This window comes from Neomonachus schauinslandi, chromosome 2, assembly GCF_002201575.2.
Source record: "Neomonachus schauinslandi chromosome 2, ASM220157v2, whole genome shotgun sequence".
Lineage (NCBI taxonomy): Eukaryota > Metazoa > Chordata > Mammalia > Carnivora > Phocidae > Neomonachus > Neomonachus schauinslandi.
In genome coordinates this window covers 12074003-12095037 of record NC_058404.1, presented here as the reverse complement: position 1 = coordinate 12095037, position 21035 = coordinate 12074003, and the positions used below count along the sequence as shown (strand labels likewise).

Here is a 21035-nt window from a genome sequence, read left to right as displayed (position 1 = left end):
TTTGTAAAAGACTTAAAACATTCACCAGCATGAATATTGTAAATACTTTATTTAAACATGCGCATTACTCTGCTTTAGTTCAACATGTCTCTGAGCATGCTTAACATAGTATTGTGGGCACATAGTGGATTTTTGGAAGCTCTTTTAAATGTTCTGGGATGACTTTTTAGGCTGTAGATTTTTTGAGAATGAGAATTCACCCTGCCAAGCAGCATGTCTATTATGCATCATTGATCTCTAAATGTAGTTTTTGACTTGAGATGGATAGCTTTAACTTCTCAGAAGTCATCTAAGTAACGCTGAAAATCATTAGAATCACAAAGAAACTGCTCAGAGGAAAATGTTTTACATTTCCTCTGTCCACATTTGCCAGCCCCACGGTGTTCTTGCTCAGTGCACAGAAAGAGCCCTGTGTAGCACCCTCACTTAGGCTGGCTCTCAAACAGATTCCCGTCAAAGTAAATTGAAACGGGGCCCAGGGAGGTGTTGTGACTTTGATCTACTCTCCACTGTCTCCTGCACGTGGTCTTTGAGCCCCTTTGTAGACACTAGAGTTTTCAATCCCAGAATTGCTTACCACCTCATCAGACTCCCATTTCCAGATACACAGCCGTGGGGGTAAAACTGAGGATGTGATAGTGGTGTCCCTGAATCTCCAAGAGAATCCTTCCTTTCCCTGGAGTCACTTCGGGGAGAAAAACAGGGTCTAAAAGGGCCCAGTGCGAGTGTCTTCCTTTTTAGGCTACATGATAGCAACATACTGCTTTAGATCCACCAAACTGATGAACTGTTAATTCTCAGTACTTCCTGGCTTCTTGGAGCCAGCGGTAACCCCATTCTCTGCACTGAAGTACAACGATCAAAGTAGGCAGACAGGAAGAATTGCCTTGAGAATGGGGGTGAGACAATGGATAAACAGGGGGACAAACAGGAGATGCTTTCCGATGGTCAAGCAAGCTGTGGATGAGGGACATGGGAGATGGGCCAGGGCAGAGAGAGACACCGGTGAAGTGGGTATTAGGAGGAGAGAACAGAACAAGCCTTCCCCAGGGACTTCAGAACCTGCAGGTGAATCTGAGGAATGAGAAGTAAATTTAAGTAAGCAAATAAAAGCAATTGTGAAAATCTTGAGGTAGGGAAGAGACAGTTTTTTGGAGAAATCAGATTAAGGCAGTGTAGCCGGACCAAGGTCAAGATGACAGCTTTAAGAAATGAGAAGAGGGACGCAGGCACAGCAAGAATCTAGCAGAATTTTGTGGGAAGTCGTGAGCAGCAGATACTTTACCTCCTCTTCCTTGGGGCAGCACTGCTGATAGGAATATGTAAACAGACATGCCAGGAAATCCAAGAGGAAATTCATTTATCTTTTTGCCCCCCTAAATATAGATAACAGTTGTCTGCTGTAATTTGCAATCTTATACCACCACCATAAGAACATGAGTATTTATTTTTTTCCTATCTTTTACTGTAAATTGTGTTAATATTAAGATTTTCTTTTTTTATATATACAGCTAAAGCATGAGAGAATGTAATTATTTCTTTCCATTCTTATTCTCACTAATGGGAAGTATGGCATTTTTGCTCAGATGTCTTTCCATATAGCTTATTTACTTGGAGATCTTCATTTACTGCTGTCAGAGCCACCAAAATAGATACTTTGGCCTTTTCTGATAAGCAAATACATCATCCACCCTATCCCTTCTGCTGTCCAGCCTGTTATGTGTTTTAAGAGGACATTAAGTTAAAATTTTTACCAAAAGTGAAAGTCATCTATATTTAGCTCTGTATGCTGACAAGTAATTTAGTACCAAAGAGTAATCAAAGATGTCAGCAGAGTTAAAAGCATACTTTTTTGTTAATAAATGTATAAAACAGAGTAAAAGATATCTGTTGCATTAAACTTTTCACAGCAGATTTGAATTACTTTTCAGGCAGATAATCATCATGCTTTAAATAATTGTTTTTAGCTCTTGCTGTTAATTTTTTTTGTGTGGAAAAAAATAATTGAGTGATTACTTTAAAAAATTTAAAAAGACCCAATATTGCTGTATTTTAAAATCATTACCCTGGATTTCCTTCTTCACACATACACACACACACACACACACACACACACTTTCTCTCTGTATACATACATACACACATACACACACACACATACACACACACATACATACATATACATACACACACACATATATTTCTTTTTGCTCAAAAACATTTTTTTGGTTGTTTAAGTGTCTCTTTTAGAAATACAAGTGCTCAAATTGTTTCAAATGTTACCTGATGGATTCCCTCCTTAGATTTGGGGAGAATTCAAAATGACATTGAGCAAATCTCCTTGGCTCTATCTGAAGCATGAAAATTTCCATTTTATTTTTAATATGCCTCAGTGCATTCAAAATAAAGCCTTTTACATTTCAAATGCATAAGTGATGGGAACATACTCTTTAGTATACTGAGTCCTAAACTATGACTTCAATCAATGTGTAAAAACTTGGATGGCCCAAGAATTTTTAAATTCTCTGAAATGTTAACCCAGGCCACCAAGCACAAGAAAAATATATTGGATTTATATTTAAAACATTACTTTCCTGTAATTAAGCAAATGTAGTATGTTGCAAAATCTTTAAAGTGCTCTTAAAATGAAAATAAAGTTTTTAAATTCATCCCATATTTTAAACACAAATATTTATAATTCTGTGGGTATGTGAAAAAGGTATTTGAAATGAGTATTTCTGCAAAGGCTTTGGAATTTGTCTTTTGTTAGGATTATTTTTTGTTTAAAATATTAATGATCATTTATTTAGAAAAAGATCCCAATTTACACCTAATGCTATAATTTAAATTAATGTGTCTCAAAATGCAACTGACCTTTATCCAATAAATTATGAATGAGTTCATAACTACTGCCATGGTTCTTGGCCATTTAAAAAGGACAGAAGCAAGCTCTGGAGGAAAGCATGATTATTAACAGACTGCTTTGAGTTTGGACTATTTTAATGATTTGGGTTTCCTAGCCAAATGAATATTGCCAGAGATCATTTATATTTTAAAATATATTTAAGATCTTCCAAAATTCAGTTATCCCCATCACCTGGGGGAGTGTCAAGCATGTAATAGTCACTCAGTAAATATTTGTGGAAGGTTTTGAAAGACATGCTCTAAATTGAATGCTTGAGTGTTCAATGAGTGGTCCTCTGCACAATATTCTCTACATACTATCATATAAAGAAGCATGGTTTTCAAATCCCCAAACATACTGTGCCACCTAAAGATTTGTGAAGCTCTGTTTGTGTTCAAATCCCACTCTGCCCACCCTCAACTTTGGAGATGCAAAAAGTATGCTAGGTGTCACCTATTATATTTTTTTTTTCCAGAATGTTTTTTGTGTCTTCCCTTGAAAAAGAGACCAATCATACTGAATGTTTTGTCTTAATACACTACCTTGAAAGCCTTGATTGTAGATCACTCCTAATGAACATACACACTAGACCAAAAGCCCCATGGGAAGGGGAGCTGGGTGAATTTATGGATCTGTGTACATATAGCACCTGGACATAATTCCAGGCACAGATTGGAACCTGAATCTCTCTCATATGAATCAAATATCAAATACTGAACAGTACATACCAGGAAAAAAGAATGCCTGGATCTTGATACTTATTAAGCTAGGTTTTTCTAGGTAGGTGAAGGCAGCTAAGCTAATTATAATTAAGTTCTCCACTCTTAGAAGCAGCACTCAGAGGGACGCCATTGAACGTTGATTCCCTACCGCTGGCTTATTAGTCTTGGAATAGAGCATTCTCTATTTTAGATACTAAAAGGAGGGTCAAAGGATGGAAGGAGTCATTATTAAAGGATCCCAGGGTCTCCCGACACAACTGTCAAAGTTAGCACATATTTCCTGGTGTCATGTCATCACAAGGGTCAATACAATACCTTTACATTTTTGGACAGCAGTCTTGCAGGGATCCGAAGTTGGTGAAAAAAATAAGATTTTTTTTTCTTTTTTCATAAATTTCATCACTCCTTCCATTCCCAAAGCAAGTAAGCCTTTGTGCACACAGATTGGATATATGCTCCTTAAATACACCAACAAATAAGGATACATTGTTGACCCCGTTAATCTAAGAACATGTAAGGGTAGAATTAAATAATGGTGCAGGCGGTTATTCTGACTGCTCAACACTTTGAAATATAATCACTCACTGTAGATCTTTTTTCCTCACATAAGGGCTATGAAGTGAGCTTCCTAACTCTCCCTCAGCTTAACACATTAACTTTCTTCAAGGCATGAGCACTACTTCACTTTAATTGGCATTGTTTATTTTCATAGTTGGTGCTATCCCCTACCATCTTGACTTATGTGGATTCCATGAGAAGCAGATGTAAGGAAAGGGCTTTAAGCTGCTTGAAACAAGCAGAGACAGGTAGTAAATCTAAAAGACAAAATTAGAAAGTCATCCTAGAAAAGAATAAGTCTTGCTGATTTTATCTCCACCTCCAAAGTAGACGGGGAAATGGTAAATTCCCTTTGACTAGCAAAGGGAAATAGTCGAAGAGAAGTTCCATTTTGGTAATCATTTTCTTTCACTTAAAAATAGCCTTCATTTGAGCAGACAGGGACTTAACAGAACAAACACCAAGTATAATAAACTTCTAATTATATGTTGATGCAGGCGATGTGGTCGGGAAAATACAAAGGGATTTACAAAGACATTAATCTCTTTGTTCAAGAATTATCAACCTTAGTGTGTTGGCCCACAGTAGGCCCTGCGGGCAAGTTCACCTTCCAACCATCCAGGTCCTATGGCCAGTTGATTCGAGGAATCCAGCCAATCACAGGATCCCCAAGATGAAAAGGATTTAAAAATTTGGAACATACACAAAAATATTCCTTTACCATTATTTGGGATCTGTCTTGTTTATTTTTTTTCTATGACGGCTGTTTAGAAACAAAGCTCATCATTTTTGGATTATGAGAGGGAGAAACTTGTTTCTATTTTTTTGTTTCATTTTGGTTTTGAGTTAAAAAGGGTTAACAGCAGTTGGAGTAAGTCATTCTCCATTGCCAATATCATAAATGTTATACCATAAATACAAATGTCAAAGGATTTGTGGTGAGGAGGGCCCTTTATAAACAGCCAATTCAAGCAATCCCTTATTTTAATGCATATATAAAAATATGAGGATTTTAAATACAAAAACATATTGTTTACACTGTTGCAAAGATATTCTAAAGAAATTCAAATTCAGAAAACATTCATGACCTTTCACGTTGGCTTCTTACAAATCTGAGGCGGTTTTTATTCACTCTGCTCTCTTCTGTTGTTAAACTTATGCCCACACTCAAATCCTGAAATGTTCTCCAAGAACTAACTGAAGACTCAGATCCTCTACGGAGCCTTCTCTGATTTATCTCACCTGAAGAAAGATTTCCTCTTGGTTTGAATCTTCCAGCAAATGCATACCATGGCCTTTACCAAGATCATTAATACTGATGTACACTTCTTTCAGATTAGTTTCATTTTCTTTCAAAAATATAATATTAATAAAATAGCTGCATATTATTGATACATAGGATTTTAGTTATATTTATCAAGTCCCCCAAATTAGGTTGACAGTTGGCATAACTTTTTTTCCCTCCCAATCACTAAATGAGGTTGTATATATTTTTCTGTCTGTTTAAAGGATCTGTTTTCCTTCTTGGCCCAGCATATTCTTATTCACTGTTATGGGCCAGAGCAAATATAGCCTCTTTTTGAAACCTTTCCTGATTTGCACCCATGGAACATTCCTCCCCACTGAGCAAATCCAGTCCTCTGTTTATCTTTGCAAGACAGCACTGGGTATTTTGTATTGTACTGATTTGTTCCCTGGCCTACCCATCAGTACCCACTGAGTTCCTCCAGAACAGGATTATTTATCTTTGAATCCTCAGTATCTAACATAATGCTTACTCCATAACAAAAGCAACATTATAATTCATTAAAAGTATTATTAGAAGAATGCCAGTCATAGTGTAAACTCCTGTATAATGCTTCATCCATTTAACTGTTGGTTTTAAAGACTACAATAAATCAAAAGGATTACTTACCACTTTGGTCATCTTCAAGAAAAAAAAAGTATCGTTTGGCTAAGTTCGAAGGACTTAATGTTGTCCAGACTAGAGCTGAAGAAAGGACAAGGAAGGAACTAAAGAGGTAGGTTTCAGAAACAGAAATGAATAAGGGGTATTGTTAAATGTTCCATCATTAGTGACAATTTCTGAAATATTTCTACTTGAAAATGTTCTGAACAAGACTATGAAAAATTTCACCTCTTCTACCTTTGGTCTGACAGAATGCACTATTTCTTCTGCATGGCATATGATGAATAATTAACAATGCAAAAAATAATAATAAAATGATAAGAATAAAGTTAAGATAGAATTTATCCCCAAAACACAAAGAACACAGAAGGGTGGACTGTGGTAATCATCACCTCTATTATACCTTTGAGAATTAATGTTTTTTAAGATGATGCAATGATGAATTTTAACACTTTGGGAAATTTGCAACTTTCTACTGGTTTATTGTAAAATAAAAAAGTCCTTAAATCTAGTAGTATGACAGTAAAGAAATTATTTAGTAAAGAATTATTGCAACCCCTTGTTTGAAATGAATTTTAAAACAATGGTTTCCAAAACGTGTTCCCCAGGCCAGCTAAAACATCACCTACAAATTTGTTACAAATGCAAATTCTCAGGCCTCTCCTAGACCTGCAGAATCAGAAACTTGGCTTGGGGACTACATGTAAGTGTTAATAAGGCCTCCAGAAGATTCTAATGTATATTACAGTTTGAGAACAATTGCATTAGTTTCACTGAAATCTAAAAATTTGTCAACAAAGAAGAAGTTGGAAATTCTAAAAACAAAAAATAAATGCTCTGGTCTGATATAAATGTTTAATCAGAGGACAGTCCTCTTAGCTTTTTCTCTTCTGTCTCACCCAGCTCTGTTCTGCTTTATTTTCCAAGTTTGTCTATGAGGCCTCTAAAAGCAAGGACTATCTTGTGTTCATTTCTTTATAGTTGGTATCTGAGTCACACGACTATTAATTCAGTTAGAAATAACTCAGATAACAGTTATTTTGACTTGTGGAATCATGTGTCTACAGCTTGAATAGTTAGTTCCTCAACAGATGGAACTTGCTTGCTTTTTTTTTTTTTAATTTAAAGCTGAGATTGCTTTCCTAATTCTTTTGCCCAGGTCTGGCTCTGAGAATGTGGAAAACCTAAGCAGGCCCATAATACTAGCTTGATCTTAAAAATGTTAGGTTAAGGGCGCCTGGGTGGCTCAGTTGGTTAAGCGACTGCCTTCGGCTCAGGTCATGATCCTGGAGTCCTGGGATCGAGTCCCACATCGGGCTCCCTGCTCTGTGGGAGGCCTGCTTCTCCCTCTGACCCTATCCCCTCTCATGCTGTTTCTCTCTCTCTCTCTCTCAAATAAATAAATAAATAAAATCTTTAAAAAAAAAATGTTAGGTTAAATGAAACAGAATTCAGGAGAAACATAATCTATTCATCTCAAACTGCTACTTATCTCTCAAGCTTCTTTTCTAAGTATTTACTTTTTTGTATTTATTCAACTTTGGCCAGAAACTCTTTGGTATTTGATATTCTTGAAGATTTCTTTTTTTTTTAATTTTATTTATTTATTTGAGAGAGAGAGAGAGAGAGAAACAGCTTGAGAGGGGAGAGGGTCAGAGGGAGAAGCAGGCTCCCCACTGAGCAGGGAGCCCGATGCGGGACTCGATCCCGGGACTCCAGGATCATGACCTGAGCCGAAGGCAGTCGCTTAACCGACTGAGCCACCCAGGCGCCCTTGAAGATTTCTTTAATGATAAAAACTTGTTTTAAAACAAATCAAACGGAACTTCTAATTTAATCTCTTAATTTTACATAAAATGAAACCAAAGTTAAATAGACATGTTAAATACAGTTAGACATTATATACAGATGTATATATGTATGCACATACACACATACATATTTTTCAGCAAATCTTGTTTCTGCCTTCAAGTAGATCACAAGAAAATAACTTGAACTATTAACTTTGGTTTTATTTCCTATAAAATTAGATGGTTAAATTAGAAGTTGAATATTATTTATTGTTTTGCTTTTTCTTATTCTCAAAATCTATAGAAGCGTATGTGCTATATACATATGTGTATGCATGTGTGTATAAAAAATGAATACATCAAAGGACTTTCTGTACACTTTTTTCTGGAAGTTGTTTATAGGGTACTATTTTTACTCTTACAAATGCCTTTTCTGATAAAAATGCAAATAAATAGATGGAAATATACTATTCCATCATCTCTTGAAAATCAGACACTGATAAAATTTTGACTTTATAATTTTTGCTTATAAATAAAATATGAATTATAAGGAGGTTTTTTTTTTAAGTCCTAGATGTCATAAATTTAGTGCAGAGATGTTAAAAAAATTAAAGACAGTGACCAGACACTTTTAATAGCATTATTAATATGTTAGCCTTATTTTGAATAATACCATTAATACTTTTGTTCTATTCATTGAGAACCCTTAGCTGAAGCTTTGTTCAAAATGTTTTGATTCATGACACCCTAATGAGTCTTTTATTTTCTGAGTTTTTCCCCTTTTTCTCTCCATAAGATGCTCACAGTACTTTGCCTACTTTTGATTACTCAAGTTCTGCTTCTGTTGAGATATCTGTCAATTTTATTGATTCAGAAGCCAGGTGACTTTATACAGACAGAACTGGTTAGAGGGAAAGATCTTCGTGAACCTGTTTGTGGAACCTCATTTTATAGCTAAGAAACTAAGCCCAGGATAGGAGTTAGAATTAGAATTTTTTTCTGTACACAATTTGTTCTTATAATTAAAACACATAAGGTCACATATAGAAAGGAATTTTCTTTATAGGGAGGCAATTTTTAGTATCCTGGTTAAAAACCCAGACTTCAGTTTCAGGCAGTCTTGGTTGGACTCCTGGTTATTCAACTTTACAGGGAATTTTTAGCAAGTGATGTAACTTCACTAAACCTGTTTTCTTATCTGTTAAGAATAGGAATAATAATGGCTCTTACTTCAACAGCTTCAATGAGGATTGAATAAAATGACTTTCAACACACTCAGTACAGTGCCTCACACTAACAAGCGTTTGACTAACATGCTCTAGCCTAAGTACCTGCTGGATTTTGTGTTCACCTAGAGAGGCTATAGGTGATGCTGGTGACCTCACAATAAAACAGGCCACATGGAGTATAGTTCCATTATTCTAGTCATATGAGATTATGATAATGGAAGGCAAAATGAAGTTTAAAGTCTGTACATGTCAGGCTAACTTAAAATAACAGGCAAGATGTGAAGCAGGGATGGCACTTAGTTTCTTTCTTCGGTGCCAGTTCAAATCAGCTGGTGGTGGCTGGCTGGAGGAGAAGGTTGAGGAGGATTCTCAGACTGAGTCTCTGCACAACCGGGAAGATGCTCAGATAATTAGGTCATGGGCATGAGAATGACATGTCCATGGTTATATCTCAGGATTTCAGTGCCAGCTGAAGGCCAGCCACATTGCCTAGGTCACACAAAATATCACAATGTCCAACAGGAGAAACCTCAAAAGGTACCTGATTAGTCCTCCCTGATTTTTTCCATGTTAATTACCCAAGTTTCAAATTTAATTTCTTATATTAGAATCTAATTTTTCACTATTAAAATTATTACTGGCATTTTAAAAGCCCACTTCTAAAGTATATTACTTTATTCCCTTCAATAAATGTGTCTGAATACAATGTAAAATAAATAAATAAAAGCCCACTGCTCCATCTGATTTACCTACAGAATGATTCATGCAGTGTTATTTCCTATCTCTGTTTTCAGATAAAGTCACAATTCCCTTTTCCCCAAAAGTTACCTTTCAATGTTCTCTGGTTGGCTCAAGTGACAGATATGGAAGTAGACTTCTATATGGGCCAAATTTCTGATTGAAGGGTTTCAACCCATTCTCTGATAAACTGCCATGATTCCATGAATGTACTGGTGAAGAATAAATCATTTGAAAAGGAAAACTCTACATATAAGACAGGACATATAAAACTTACATCAAATGAAAGAGGTTTTTGGTTTTGTTTTTATTTTTTATGGCACCTTAATATAAAAATAGATTGTTAAATGTAGGTGATCCTAGGGATGCCTGGGTGGCTCAGCTGGTTGAGCAACTGCCTTCAGCTCATGTCATGACCCCAGGGTCCTGGGATTGAGTCCTGCATCGGGCTCCTTGCTCAGCGGGGAGTCTGCTTCTCCCTCTGCCTGCCACTCGCCCTGCTTGTGCTCTCTCACTGCGCTCTCTCTCTCTCTGACAAATAAAATCTTCAAAAAAAATAAAAGTAGGTGATCCTTGAAAAAGTAGGTGGATTCTGGAATGTAAAATGAAAAAAAAAATTAAAATTTCCCTAAATTTCTAACATAACCTGACTTATCTTTAGGAAGAGTAACAAAGGTAGATTTTTGACAAATGAGCAAGTATATCATAAAATGTTTGAGCAGAGATAAATTTATGCTACATCTTAATTCGCTAATGACAAAGTTTTAAGAAATATTTTTATAACCTAGAAAAATCCCTTTGTAAGTTTTTACGACAATCTAGATACTGTTAAAAAATGTGACCACGAATGAAAATCTCCTTAACAGAGATATTGCTAAAAGGTACATTTGAATAGAATGTTATTCACAGTGGAATTCTGATGGTTTAAATAAATGAAATAGGCTTGCTTTTAAAACAGTTCAAAATTTCTCCTTTTCATCAACTACTTTCCAGGGACTTATTTTCAATCCAATGATGCCAACAATTTCCTAAAAAGCTTATGTTCAGAGTGATCTGTGCACACTGCTTTCCCAGTTTTTAGCTTAGCTGGCTTCACCTCAGAGTGGCACCATCAAAGACTCCTTACCAGAGACAGACATTCAAGGTGCCAAGAGGAGGGCAAGTGGGTTTAATGCCTTTGCATCACTTTGGTACCCTATTACTGTCATGAGAAAATAATTAAGTTAATTATGCTGGCCAAATAACATGACATTCTTGAATCTTAGCGAAAAAGTTAATCTTGTATTTTTGCTTACAAAGCCTACGGTCTGTAATGCTTGACATGAATTTCTTTAAGAAAACTCCAGATATAATCTTTTCTAAAAGTCAAATTCTAACAAAGTCAAAATCAATATTCTGTGAATTACTAATTATTCAGAGGTCCTGTTATGAAGACTTTGTTTCAAGGTATACTTCGTTTTTAGCCTCAAAGATGGCTTTGTACAAAAAGAGAGGGCTAGAACAAGAGAATGGTAGCAGACATTCTAACCCCTCCAGACTGAGGAAGGCTGAGAGTGGTGCAAATAAGAGCCCAGGAGCTGTCTAAAGCACTACACATGAACTTTCTGAATGTAGGACTTTGGGTCTTAACAATATACTTGACACAAAGAATGGGTTCAACTCACGTTTGCTGAATCAGTGCAGAGATGGATACCCGAATGAGTGAACAAATGAATATGTTCAATCTGAATGTGGGGTGAGGAAGCAGAGTACCCTCCCAGCTCCACCCACCATCGGCTACAGCCCAGGATAATATTCTCTCTCCACAACTGACAATATTAGAAAACCTGTCTCAGATCTCCAATCCTGAGCATAAAACCCTAACTTCCTGACACGCCCAAGGAAATTATTCAAGCAACAGATAGTGCAGGACACAATGTAGCTATGATTTATGTAGACAAAAATCTCTACTCGGCATCCTTTCCTATGAAGACTCATGTAAAGAGCAATAAACAATCCAACACACATAAATAACAAAACACACAGTTATCACTTAACAAGGAAATCCTATTTCCCTTATTTACAAATTATGGAGGTATAGCTCATGCTTAGCCCCCAAATCCACAAATTCAATATGCTCCAAATTCACCACTTTCCCTCAGATGATTATTTGGTCACTCCTTCCCCATTTGTTTTTATGCTCCCAGCTACTTAGTCGTGTGTAAAGATGCTTTCACTGCAACAATACTGACCACTCTCTCAAGTTTATAAAAAATAAACCCCGCTGGTGAAGGACTGCAATTGTGTCTCCTTAAATCACTGTGATGGGATCACTGCATTTGGCAACAATCAAATAAATACCCAGTTGCTTTTATTGTTTGCTAGAGCAAAGTTATATCTTTAAATGAGTGGATACTGTAGTTAAGGCATTATATGATGGGCTATAAAACATGCATTGCCTGTCATTTATCCCTGCTATATTTTGTGTTTCCTAGGGTTACTTGTTTGATGCATGGGATGGTTTGATGGTTACTATTGATTCATTTGGTTCTAGCAATAAAGTCATGAGATTGATAGAGTTAAGGCCTGAAAATTACAGTTTTTTGAGTTACATTTAAATTTCAAGCAGGAGGACGTTCAGAGAAACATGGGAGCAAGAACACAGGTCTTTTTCTTATGAGTGCAGTGGACTTTCAAGGGACCATCTCTAAAATTCTTACAATGTGGAGCTTCAGGAGGGACTATCTGCGTCTTTTTTTTCCCCACAGAACATGATACCAGAGAAAGCTGTTAAAGCAATTTCCTGACACAGTTCTTGAATAGTATTCTAGGAGACTCTCTTAAATTGTTTTCTTTTTTTCCTAGTCACAAGGTACTAAAAGGTAAAAAAAAAAAAAAAAGATGGAAAAACAACCTGTCATGGGTTCAATTTGAGAGAAACAAAATGCAGTGGGAAGTGATGGTGCTGGTGAGGGCAGGAGTCTATGTTGTAAGTAAACAGTTTCTTTCTCTGGGCTGCAGGAGATCTCTGTTCCCACAGAGGAAGCTGTCAAGTTCCCCTGGAATTATTCTCAAAAACCATGGGATCCCCAGTCCAGACTCATTTTAACCCTACTGATAATTCAAAGTTTTGGAGTGGTCATTGTCTACAACATAGGAACAACTCCCAGGAATTTTCAGTCATTTGATTTCATCACCATACAGCAAAGCCCTACTATGGTATTCCCTTTCACTGCTCCAGTTCTCCTAAGGAATGAAATCTGATACCCACAAAGAAGTGGATGACTTCTGTACAGAAACAGAAACAATCAACAAAATGAAAAGACAAACTACTGAATTGGAAAAAATATTTTCAAACCATATATCTGATTAGGAACTAATATCCTATATGTATGTATATATATATATATATATATATATATATATATATATATATATATATCCTATAATTCAACAGAAAAAACAAAACAACAAAACAATCCAATTAAATAGGCAAAGGACCTGAACAGACATTTTCCCAAAGATATACAAATGAACAACAGATACATGAGCATCTCTAATCATTAGGGAAATTCAAATCAAAACCACAATGAGATATCACCTCATGTCTATTAAAATGGTTATTATAAAAAAAAAAAGGCAATAACAAATGTTGGTCAAGATGTAGAGGAAGAGGGATCCCTGTGCACTGCTGGTGGGTTTATAAATTGGTATAGCCACTTATGGAAAACAGTATGAAGGTTCCTTGAAAGATTAAAATGATTAAAAGATAGAACTAACATACCATGCAGCAATTCAACTTCTGGAAATACATCCAAAGGAAATGAAAACACTATACTGAAGAGATAACTGTCTCTCATGTTCACAGCAGCATTATTTGCAATACACAAGACACAGAAACAACCTAATTGTCCACCAATGGATGAACAGGATAAAGAAGATGTGGTATATAAACAATGGAATATTATCCAGCCATAAAAAAAGAAGGAAATCCTGCCATTTGAAATAACACAAATGGACCTCAAGGGCATTATGCTAAGTGAAAAGAGTCAGAGAATGACAAACACTGAATGATCTCACTTATGTACAGAATTAAAAAAAAAAAAAAAGCCCTCAGAGAAAGATCAGATTTGTGGTTACCAGAGCTCATAATGACTGTAAGCCAACACTAATGGAAAACAAAACAATACAAAACAAAAACATGAATCCTGTTTCCCAACCCACAGAACTAATAATAGTCCTTCCACATCAACTCACTTTTCTACACCACAGGCTTAGTATCTACACCTGGGTTCCCAGCCGCAGTTGCCATTCTGGGAATAATTAAATGGCTTCTCTTATAGTACATATTAGTTTGACTTACACTGGCTTCATGCTCCAGACAAAAAGGTCTAATTAGTTGACAATTCTTGGGCTTCCCTATCCTGGTTCCTCCTGCTTCTGAAAACAGTCCTAATTCTTATTTTGGTTTCTTTATTTTTAATTTCAGTTTTACTGATATATAATTGACATACAAATTTGTAATATATCTGAAGTGTACACTGTGGTGATGTAATAAATGCGTATTTTAGGAAAGGATTGCTCCCATCTAGTGAAGGAATACAACCATTACCAAACATTTAAGTTCTACTCTCTTAACAAACTTCAGTTATATTAAACATCGTTATCAACTATAGTTACCATGTTTTACTTTAGATCCTCAGACATTTTGCATTTTTAAGTTATATTCCTTACCAAGCACCTAGAAGGAAACAATGCTCTATCTTTACTGTTGGAATGGTATGCATATAATGTAGATGTATAAAATCAGAAATATGCCATTTAAGCACATGCTTTAACTAACCCAACGACTGACAACAAGGATATATTTTAATTATACACACAGGCTAGGATTACTCAACACCCAGTGAATTAGAAGCCAAAAAAATACAATTATCAATCATACAAAATACCAGGAAATAGTGTAACTTGTACTAAAGTGTAAAGTATCAGATACTTAATAGCACCTTTCATAAAGAGGAATAATGGAAGAGGCAAGGACCTAAGCTACTAGAATGCAAAATCTAAATAGGAACATGTTGAAATATTGTGCAAAGGCTTTGCCCAGGTGAGGTAAAGCCTTAATACAGTAGTTTCCTTCATTCCACTCCATATCCACGGTTCTGCTTTCCACTGTTTTATTTTTTATTTTTTTGTTAAAGATTTTATTTATTTATTTGAGAGAGAGGGAGAGGGAGAGAGAGAACACAAGCAGTGGGAGCGGCAGGCAGAGGGAGGGGAGAAGCAGGATCCCCGCTGAGCAGGGAGCCCGATGTGGGACTCCATCCCAGGACCCTGGGAACATGACATGAGCCGAAGGCAGACGCTTAACAACTGAGCCACCAAGGCACCCTTGCTTTCTACTGTTTTAGTTACCTGTGCTCAATCCCAGTGTGGAATCAGATCCTCCTCGTGACTTACCAGGAGGTCCATAGTAGCCTAATGCTACATCACAATGCATATTTTCTTGACCTCACTTCATCTCATCCTGCAGGCATCTTACTATCTCAGAGAATCATGAGGATAAACACAGTGCATGAAGGTATTTTAAGAGGCCACACATGGCGGGGGGGGAGGGGAGCAAGATGGCGGAGGAGTAGGAGACCTGGATTTCGTCTGGTCTCAGGAATTCAGCTGGATAGGGATCAAACCATTCTGAACACCTACAAACTCAACAGGAGATCGAAGAAAGGAATAGCAACAACTCTCTGAACAGAAAAGCGACCACTTTCTGGAAGGTAGGACGTGCGGAGAAGTGAATCCAAGGTGATATTCAGGAGGATAGACGGGGGGGAGGGGGGGGGCCTCTGTCGGCCGCGTCTGACAAGTGATAGAGCCGCAGAGCACAAAATCGGAACTTTTAGAAGTCTGCTCCGCTGTGGGACGTCGCTCTGGTGGCTAAGCGGGGGTGGAACCCTGTGGGATAGTGTGGTCTCAGGACCCTCGGGGTCACAGAAAGACCGGGGGTGCCTCAGTGCAGCAGAGCTCCCAGGTAACGGAGCAGGGAAGCCGGCTGCAGAGGCGGGGCCCAGGCGCGGGCTCTCAGCTCGGAGTTGCCATAAACCGTGATCTGCGGCACAGTCGGACCCCTGCTCCTCCAGCAGGGACCCAACAAGCGGCAGATCCAGGGAAACACCCCTTCCTCCCCGGGGAGGAGCGGCGTGGGAGCGCACCGCAGGGATCTGCTGGGTTTGGAGACTCCACGACGATTTGGGTACCAGAGATAGAAACGCAGTCACAGGTCGGGTGAGCACAGAGTGCGGCTGGAGACCGGGGAGACGGGAGTGACTGCTTTTCTCTGGGGGCTCACTGAGGAGCAGGGCCCCGAGTTCTTGGCTCTTCCGTGCAGATATTGGGAGGCCGCAATTTTCACTCTCGGCCTCCAAAGCTGTACGGAAAGCTTGCAGGGAACAAAAGCTCCCGAGAGCAAACACGAGCAGCTGATGTAGCCCGGACTGGGCAAGGGCGGGGCACTTCCGCCTCCGGCAAAGACATTTGGGAACCATGGCAACAGGCCCCTCCCCCAGAAGATCAGCGAGAACAGCCAGCCAAGACCAAGTTTACCAATCAATGAGAAAGGCAGAACTCCAGCACTAGGGGAATAATGCACATAGAATCCATGGCTTTTTTACCACGATTCTTTAGTCTTTCAAAGTTAATTTTTTTTTAACTTTTTTTTAAATTTTTCTTTTTCCCTTTTTCAACCAACATCTTATCAATCCCTTTTTTAAAAAAAAACATTTTTATTTTTCATTTTTAGAGTCATATTCTATCCCTTAATAGTAGTTACCCTTATTTTTGGCATATATATATAAGTTGTTCTCTCTTTAAAATTTTGAGATAGTTTCTTCTAACAGATAAAAATATACCCTAAATCTCTAGTGTATGGTTTTGTTCTACTCTCCTGCCTGATCACATTCTCTCCCTTTTCTTTTACTTTCTTTTTTTTTTTTTAAATCCTCTTCTCTTTTTTCAAACAACTTCTTATCAATTCCTTTTATAAATTTTTTTTATAATTTTCATCTTTACAGTCATATTCCATCCCTTCATCATATCAACCCTTATTTTTGTGCATATATAAGTTTTTCTTTCCTTAAAATTTTGGGAGGCACTATCTTCTAGCAGACCAAAATACACCCAAAATCTAGTGTGTAGCACTGATCTATGTACCAGCCTGATCATATTTGATCATATTGTTTTTTTGTTTTATTTTGTTCTGGTATTTTTTCTGTTTTTATCATTTTCTTTTTCTTTTTTTTTTTTTCTTTTTTCTTTCTTTCCCTTTCTTTTTCCCCTGGCTTCAGGTCTTTTCCGATTTGTTTAGAGTATATTTTGGGGGACGTTCTTACCCTGTTAGCATTTTGTTCTCTCATTAATCTATTCTCCTCTGCACAAAATGACAGGACGGGAAAAATCACCTCAACAAAAAGAACAAGAGGTAGTACTGACTGCCAGGGACCTACTCAATACGGACATTAGTACGATGTCGGGTCTAGAGTTCAGAATCATCACTTTAAAGATACTAGCTGGGCTTGAAAAAAGCATGGAAGTTATTAGAGAAATGCTTTCTGGAGAAATAAAAGAACTAAAATCTAACCAAGTCTAAATCAAAAAGGCTATTAATGGGGTGCAATCAAATATGGGGGCACTAACTGCTAGGATAAATGAGGCAGAAGAGAGAATCAGTGATATAGAAGACCAAATGATGGAAAATAAAGAAGCTGAGAAAAAGAGAGATAAACAACTACGGGATCACGAGGGCAGAATTCGAGAGCTAAGCGATACCATGAGACGAAACAACATTAGAATAATTGGGATCCCAGAAGAAGAAGAAAGAGAGAGAGGGGCAGAAGGTATATTGGAGCAAATTATAGCAGAGAAATTCCCTAATTTGGAGAAGGAAACAGGCATCAAAATCCAGGAGGCACAGAAAACCCCTCTCAAAATCAATAAAAATAGGTCAACACCCCGACCTGTAACCTACAATGGTAGAAACATTAGATTGGCAACAGACCTATCCACAGAGACCTGGCAGGCCAGAAAGGACTGGCAGGATATATTCAGAGCACTAAATGAGAAAAATATGCAGCCAAGAATACTATATCCAGCTACGCTGTCATTGAAAATTGAAGGAGAGATAAAAACCTTCCAAGACAAACAAAAACTGAAGGAATCTGCAAACACGAAACCAGCCCTTCAAGAAATCTTGAAAGGGGTCCTCTAATCAAAGAAAGAGCCTAAAAGCAACATAGACCAGAAAAGAACACAGACAATATACGGTAACAGTCACCTTACAGGCAATACAATGGCACTAAATTCCTATCTTTCAATAGTTACCCTGAATGTAAATGGGCTAAATGCCCAATCAAAAGACACAGGCTATCAGCTTGGATTAAAAAACAAGACCCGCCTTTCTTCCTTTCTGCTGTAGGCTCCAGTGGCTGGTGTCGAGATGGGCAAGTTCATGAAACCCGGGAAGGTGGTGCTGGTCCTGGCCGGACGCTACTCCGGACGCAAAGCGGTCATCGTGAAGAACATTGATGATGGCACCTCAGACCGTCCCTACAGCCATGCTCTGGTGGCTGGAATTGACCGCTATCCCCGCAAAGTGACAGCTGCCATGGGCAAGAAGAAAATCGCCAAGAGGTCAAAGATCAAGTCTTTTGTGAAAGTTTATAATTACAATCACCTCATGCCCACAAGGTACTCTGTGGATATCCCCTTGGACAAGACTGTTGTGAACAAGGATGTCTTCAGAGACCCTGCTCTTAAACGAAAGGCCCGACGAGAGGCCAAGGTCAAGTTCGAGGAGAGGTACAAGACCGGCAAGAACAAGTGGTTCTTCCAGAAGCTGCGGTTTTAGATTTGTTTGGTTTCAGTCATTAAAAATACCAAAAAAAAATAAAAAATAAAAAAAAAAAATAAAAATAAAAAAAAATAAAAAACAAGACCCATCGATATGCTGTCTGCAAGAGACTCATTTTAGACCCAAAGACAGCCCCAGATTGAAAGTGAGGGGGTGGAAAACCATTTCCCATGCTAATGGACACCAAAAGAAAGCTGGGGTGGCAATCGTTACATCAGACAAATCAGATTTTAAACCAAAGACTGTAATAAGAGATGAGGAAGGACACTATATCCTACTTAAAGGGTCTATCCAACAAGAAGATCTAACAATTGTAAATATCTATGCCCCCAACATGGGAGCAGCCAATTATATAAAGCAATTAATAATAAAAGCAAAGAAACACATTGACAACAATACAATAATAGTGGGGGACTTTAACACCCCCCTCACTGAAATGGACAGATCGTCTAAGCAAAAGATCAACAAGGAAATAAAGACTTTAAAGGACACACTAAACCAAATGGACTTCACAGACATATTCAGAACATTCCATCCCAAAGCAAAGGGAAACACATTCTTCTCTAGTACCCATGGAACATTCTCCAGAATTGATCACATCCTAGGTCATAAATCAGGTCTCAATCGGTACAAAAAGATTGGGATCATTCCCTGCCTATTTTCAGACCACAATGCTTTGAAACTAGAACTCAATCACAAGACGAAAGTCAGAAAGAACTCAAATACATGGAGGCTAAAGAGCATCCTACTGAAGAATGAATGGGTCAACCAGGAAATTAAAGAAGAATTCAAAAAATTCATGGAAACCAATGAAAATGAAAACACAACTATTCAGAATCTTTGGGATGCAGCAAAAGCAGTCCTAAGAGGCAAGTATATAGCAATATAAGCCTTTCTCAAGAAACAAGAAAGATCTCAAGTACACAACCTAACCCTACACATAAAGGGGCTGGAGAAAGAACAGCAAATAAAGCCTAAACCCAGCAGGAGAAGAGAAATAATAAAGATCAGCGCAGAAATCAATGAAATAGAAACTAAAAGAACAGTAGAACAGATCAACAAAACTAGGAGCTGGTTCTTTGAATGAATTAACAAGATTGATAAACCCCTGGCCAGACTTATCAAAAAGAAAAGAGAAATGACCCAAATCAACAAAATCATGAATGAAAGAGGAGAGATCACAACCAAAACCAAAGAAATACAATCATAAGAACATATTATGAGCAACTATATGCCAGCAAATTCCAAAACTGAACCAGGAAGAAATTGAAAACCTGTACAGACCTATAACAACTAAGGAAATTGAAGGAGTCATCAAAAATCTCCCAACAAACAAAAGCCCAGGGCCAGATGGCTTCCCAGGAGAATTCTACCAAACATTTAAAGAAGAAATAATATCTATTCTTCTGAAACTGTTCCAAAAAATAGAAATGGAAGGAAAACTTCCAAACTCGTTTTATGAGGCCACCATTACCTTGATCCTCAAACCAGACAAAGACCCCATGAAAAAGAATTACAGACCAATATCCTTGATGAACATGGATGCAAAAATGCTCACCAAAATACTAGCCAATAGGATCCAACAGTACATTAAGAGGATTATTCACCACGACCAAGTGGGATTTATCCCTGGGCTGCAAGTTTGGTTCGACATCCGCAAATCAATCAACGTGATACAATATGTTAAGAAAAGAAAGAACAAGAATCATATGATCCTCTCAACAGATGCAGAAAAAGCATTTGACAAAGTACAGCACCCTTTCTTGATCAAAACTCTTCAGAGTATAGGGATAGAGGGTACATACCTCAATATCATAAAAGCCATCTATGAAAAACCTACAGCGAATATCATTCTCAATGGGGAAAAACTGAGAGCTTTCCCCCTAAGGTCAGGAACGCGGCAGGGACGTCCACTATCACCACTGCTATTCAACACAGTATTAGAAGTCCTAGCCACAGCAATCAGACAACAAAAAGAAATAAAAGGCATCCGAATTGGCAAAGAAGAATTCAAACTCTCACTCTTTGCAGATATGATACTTTATATGGAAAACCCTAAAGACTCCACCCCAAAACTGCTAGAACTCATACAGGAATTCAGTAAAGTGGCAGGATATAAAATCAATGCACAGAAGTCTGTGGCATTCCTATACACCAACAACAAGACAGAAGAAAGAGAAATTAAGGAGTCGATCCCTTTTACAATTCCACCCAAAACCATAAGATACCTGGGAATAAATCTAACCAAAGAGGCAAAGGATCTGTACTCAGAAAACTATAAAATACTCATGAAAGAAATT

General features: G+C 37.6%; 1 protein-coding gene across 1 annotated transcript; it reads left to right on the top strand.

Moving 5' to 3' along the window:
- Positions 1-18283: 18283 nt before the first annotated feature.
- Positions 18284-18760, top strand: LOC110584085 (60S ribosomal protein L27). Its single transcript, XM_021694137.2, has one exon. The coding sequence runs from the start codon at positions 18322-18324 to the stop codon at positions 18730-18732; it is 411 nt and encodes a 136-aa protein (XP_021549812.1). The 5' UTR covers positions 18284-18321; the 3' UTR covers positions 18733-18760.
- The last annotated feature ends 2275 nt before the right edge of the window (positions 18761-21035 follow it).

Coding starts and splice junctions, on each gene's coding strand:
- LOC110584085 (XM_021694137.2), top strand. CDS start 18,322: ATGGGCAAGTTCATGAAACCCGGGAAGGTGGTGCTGGTCCTGGCCGGA.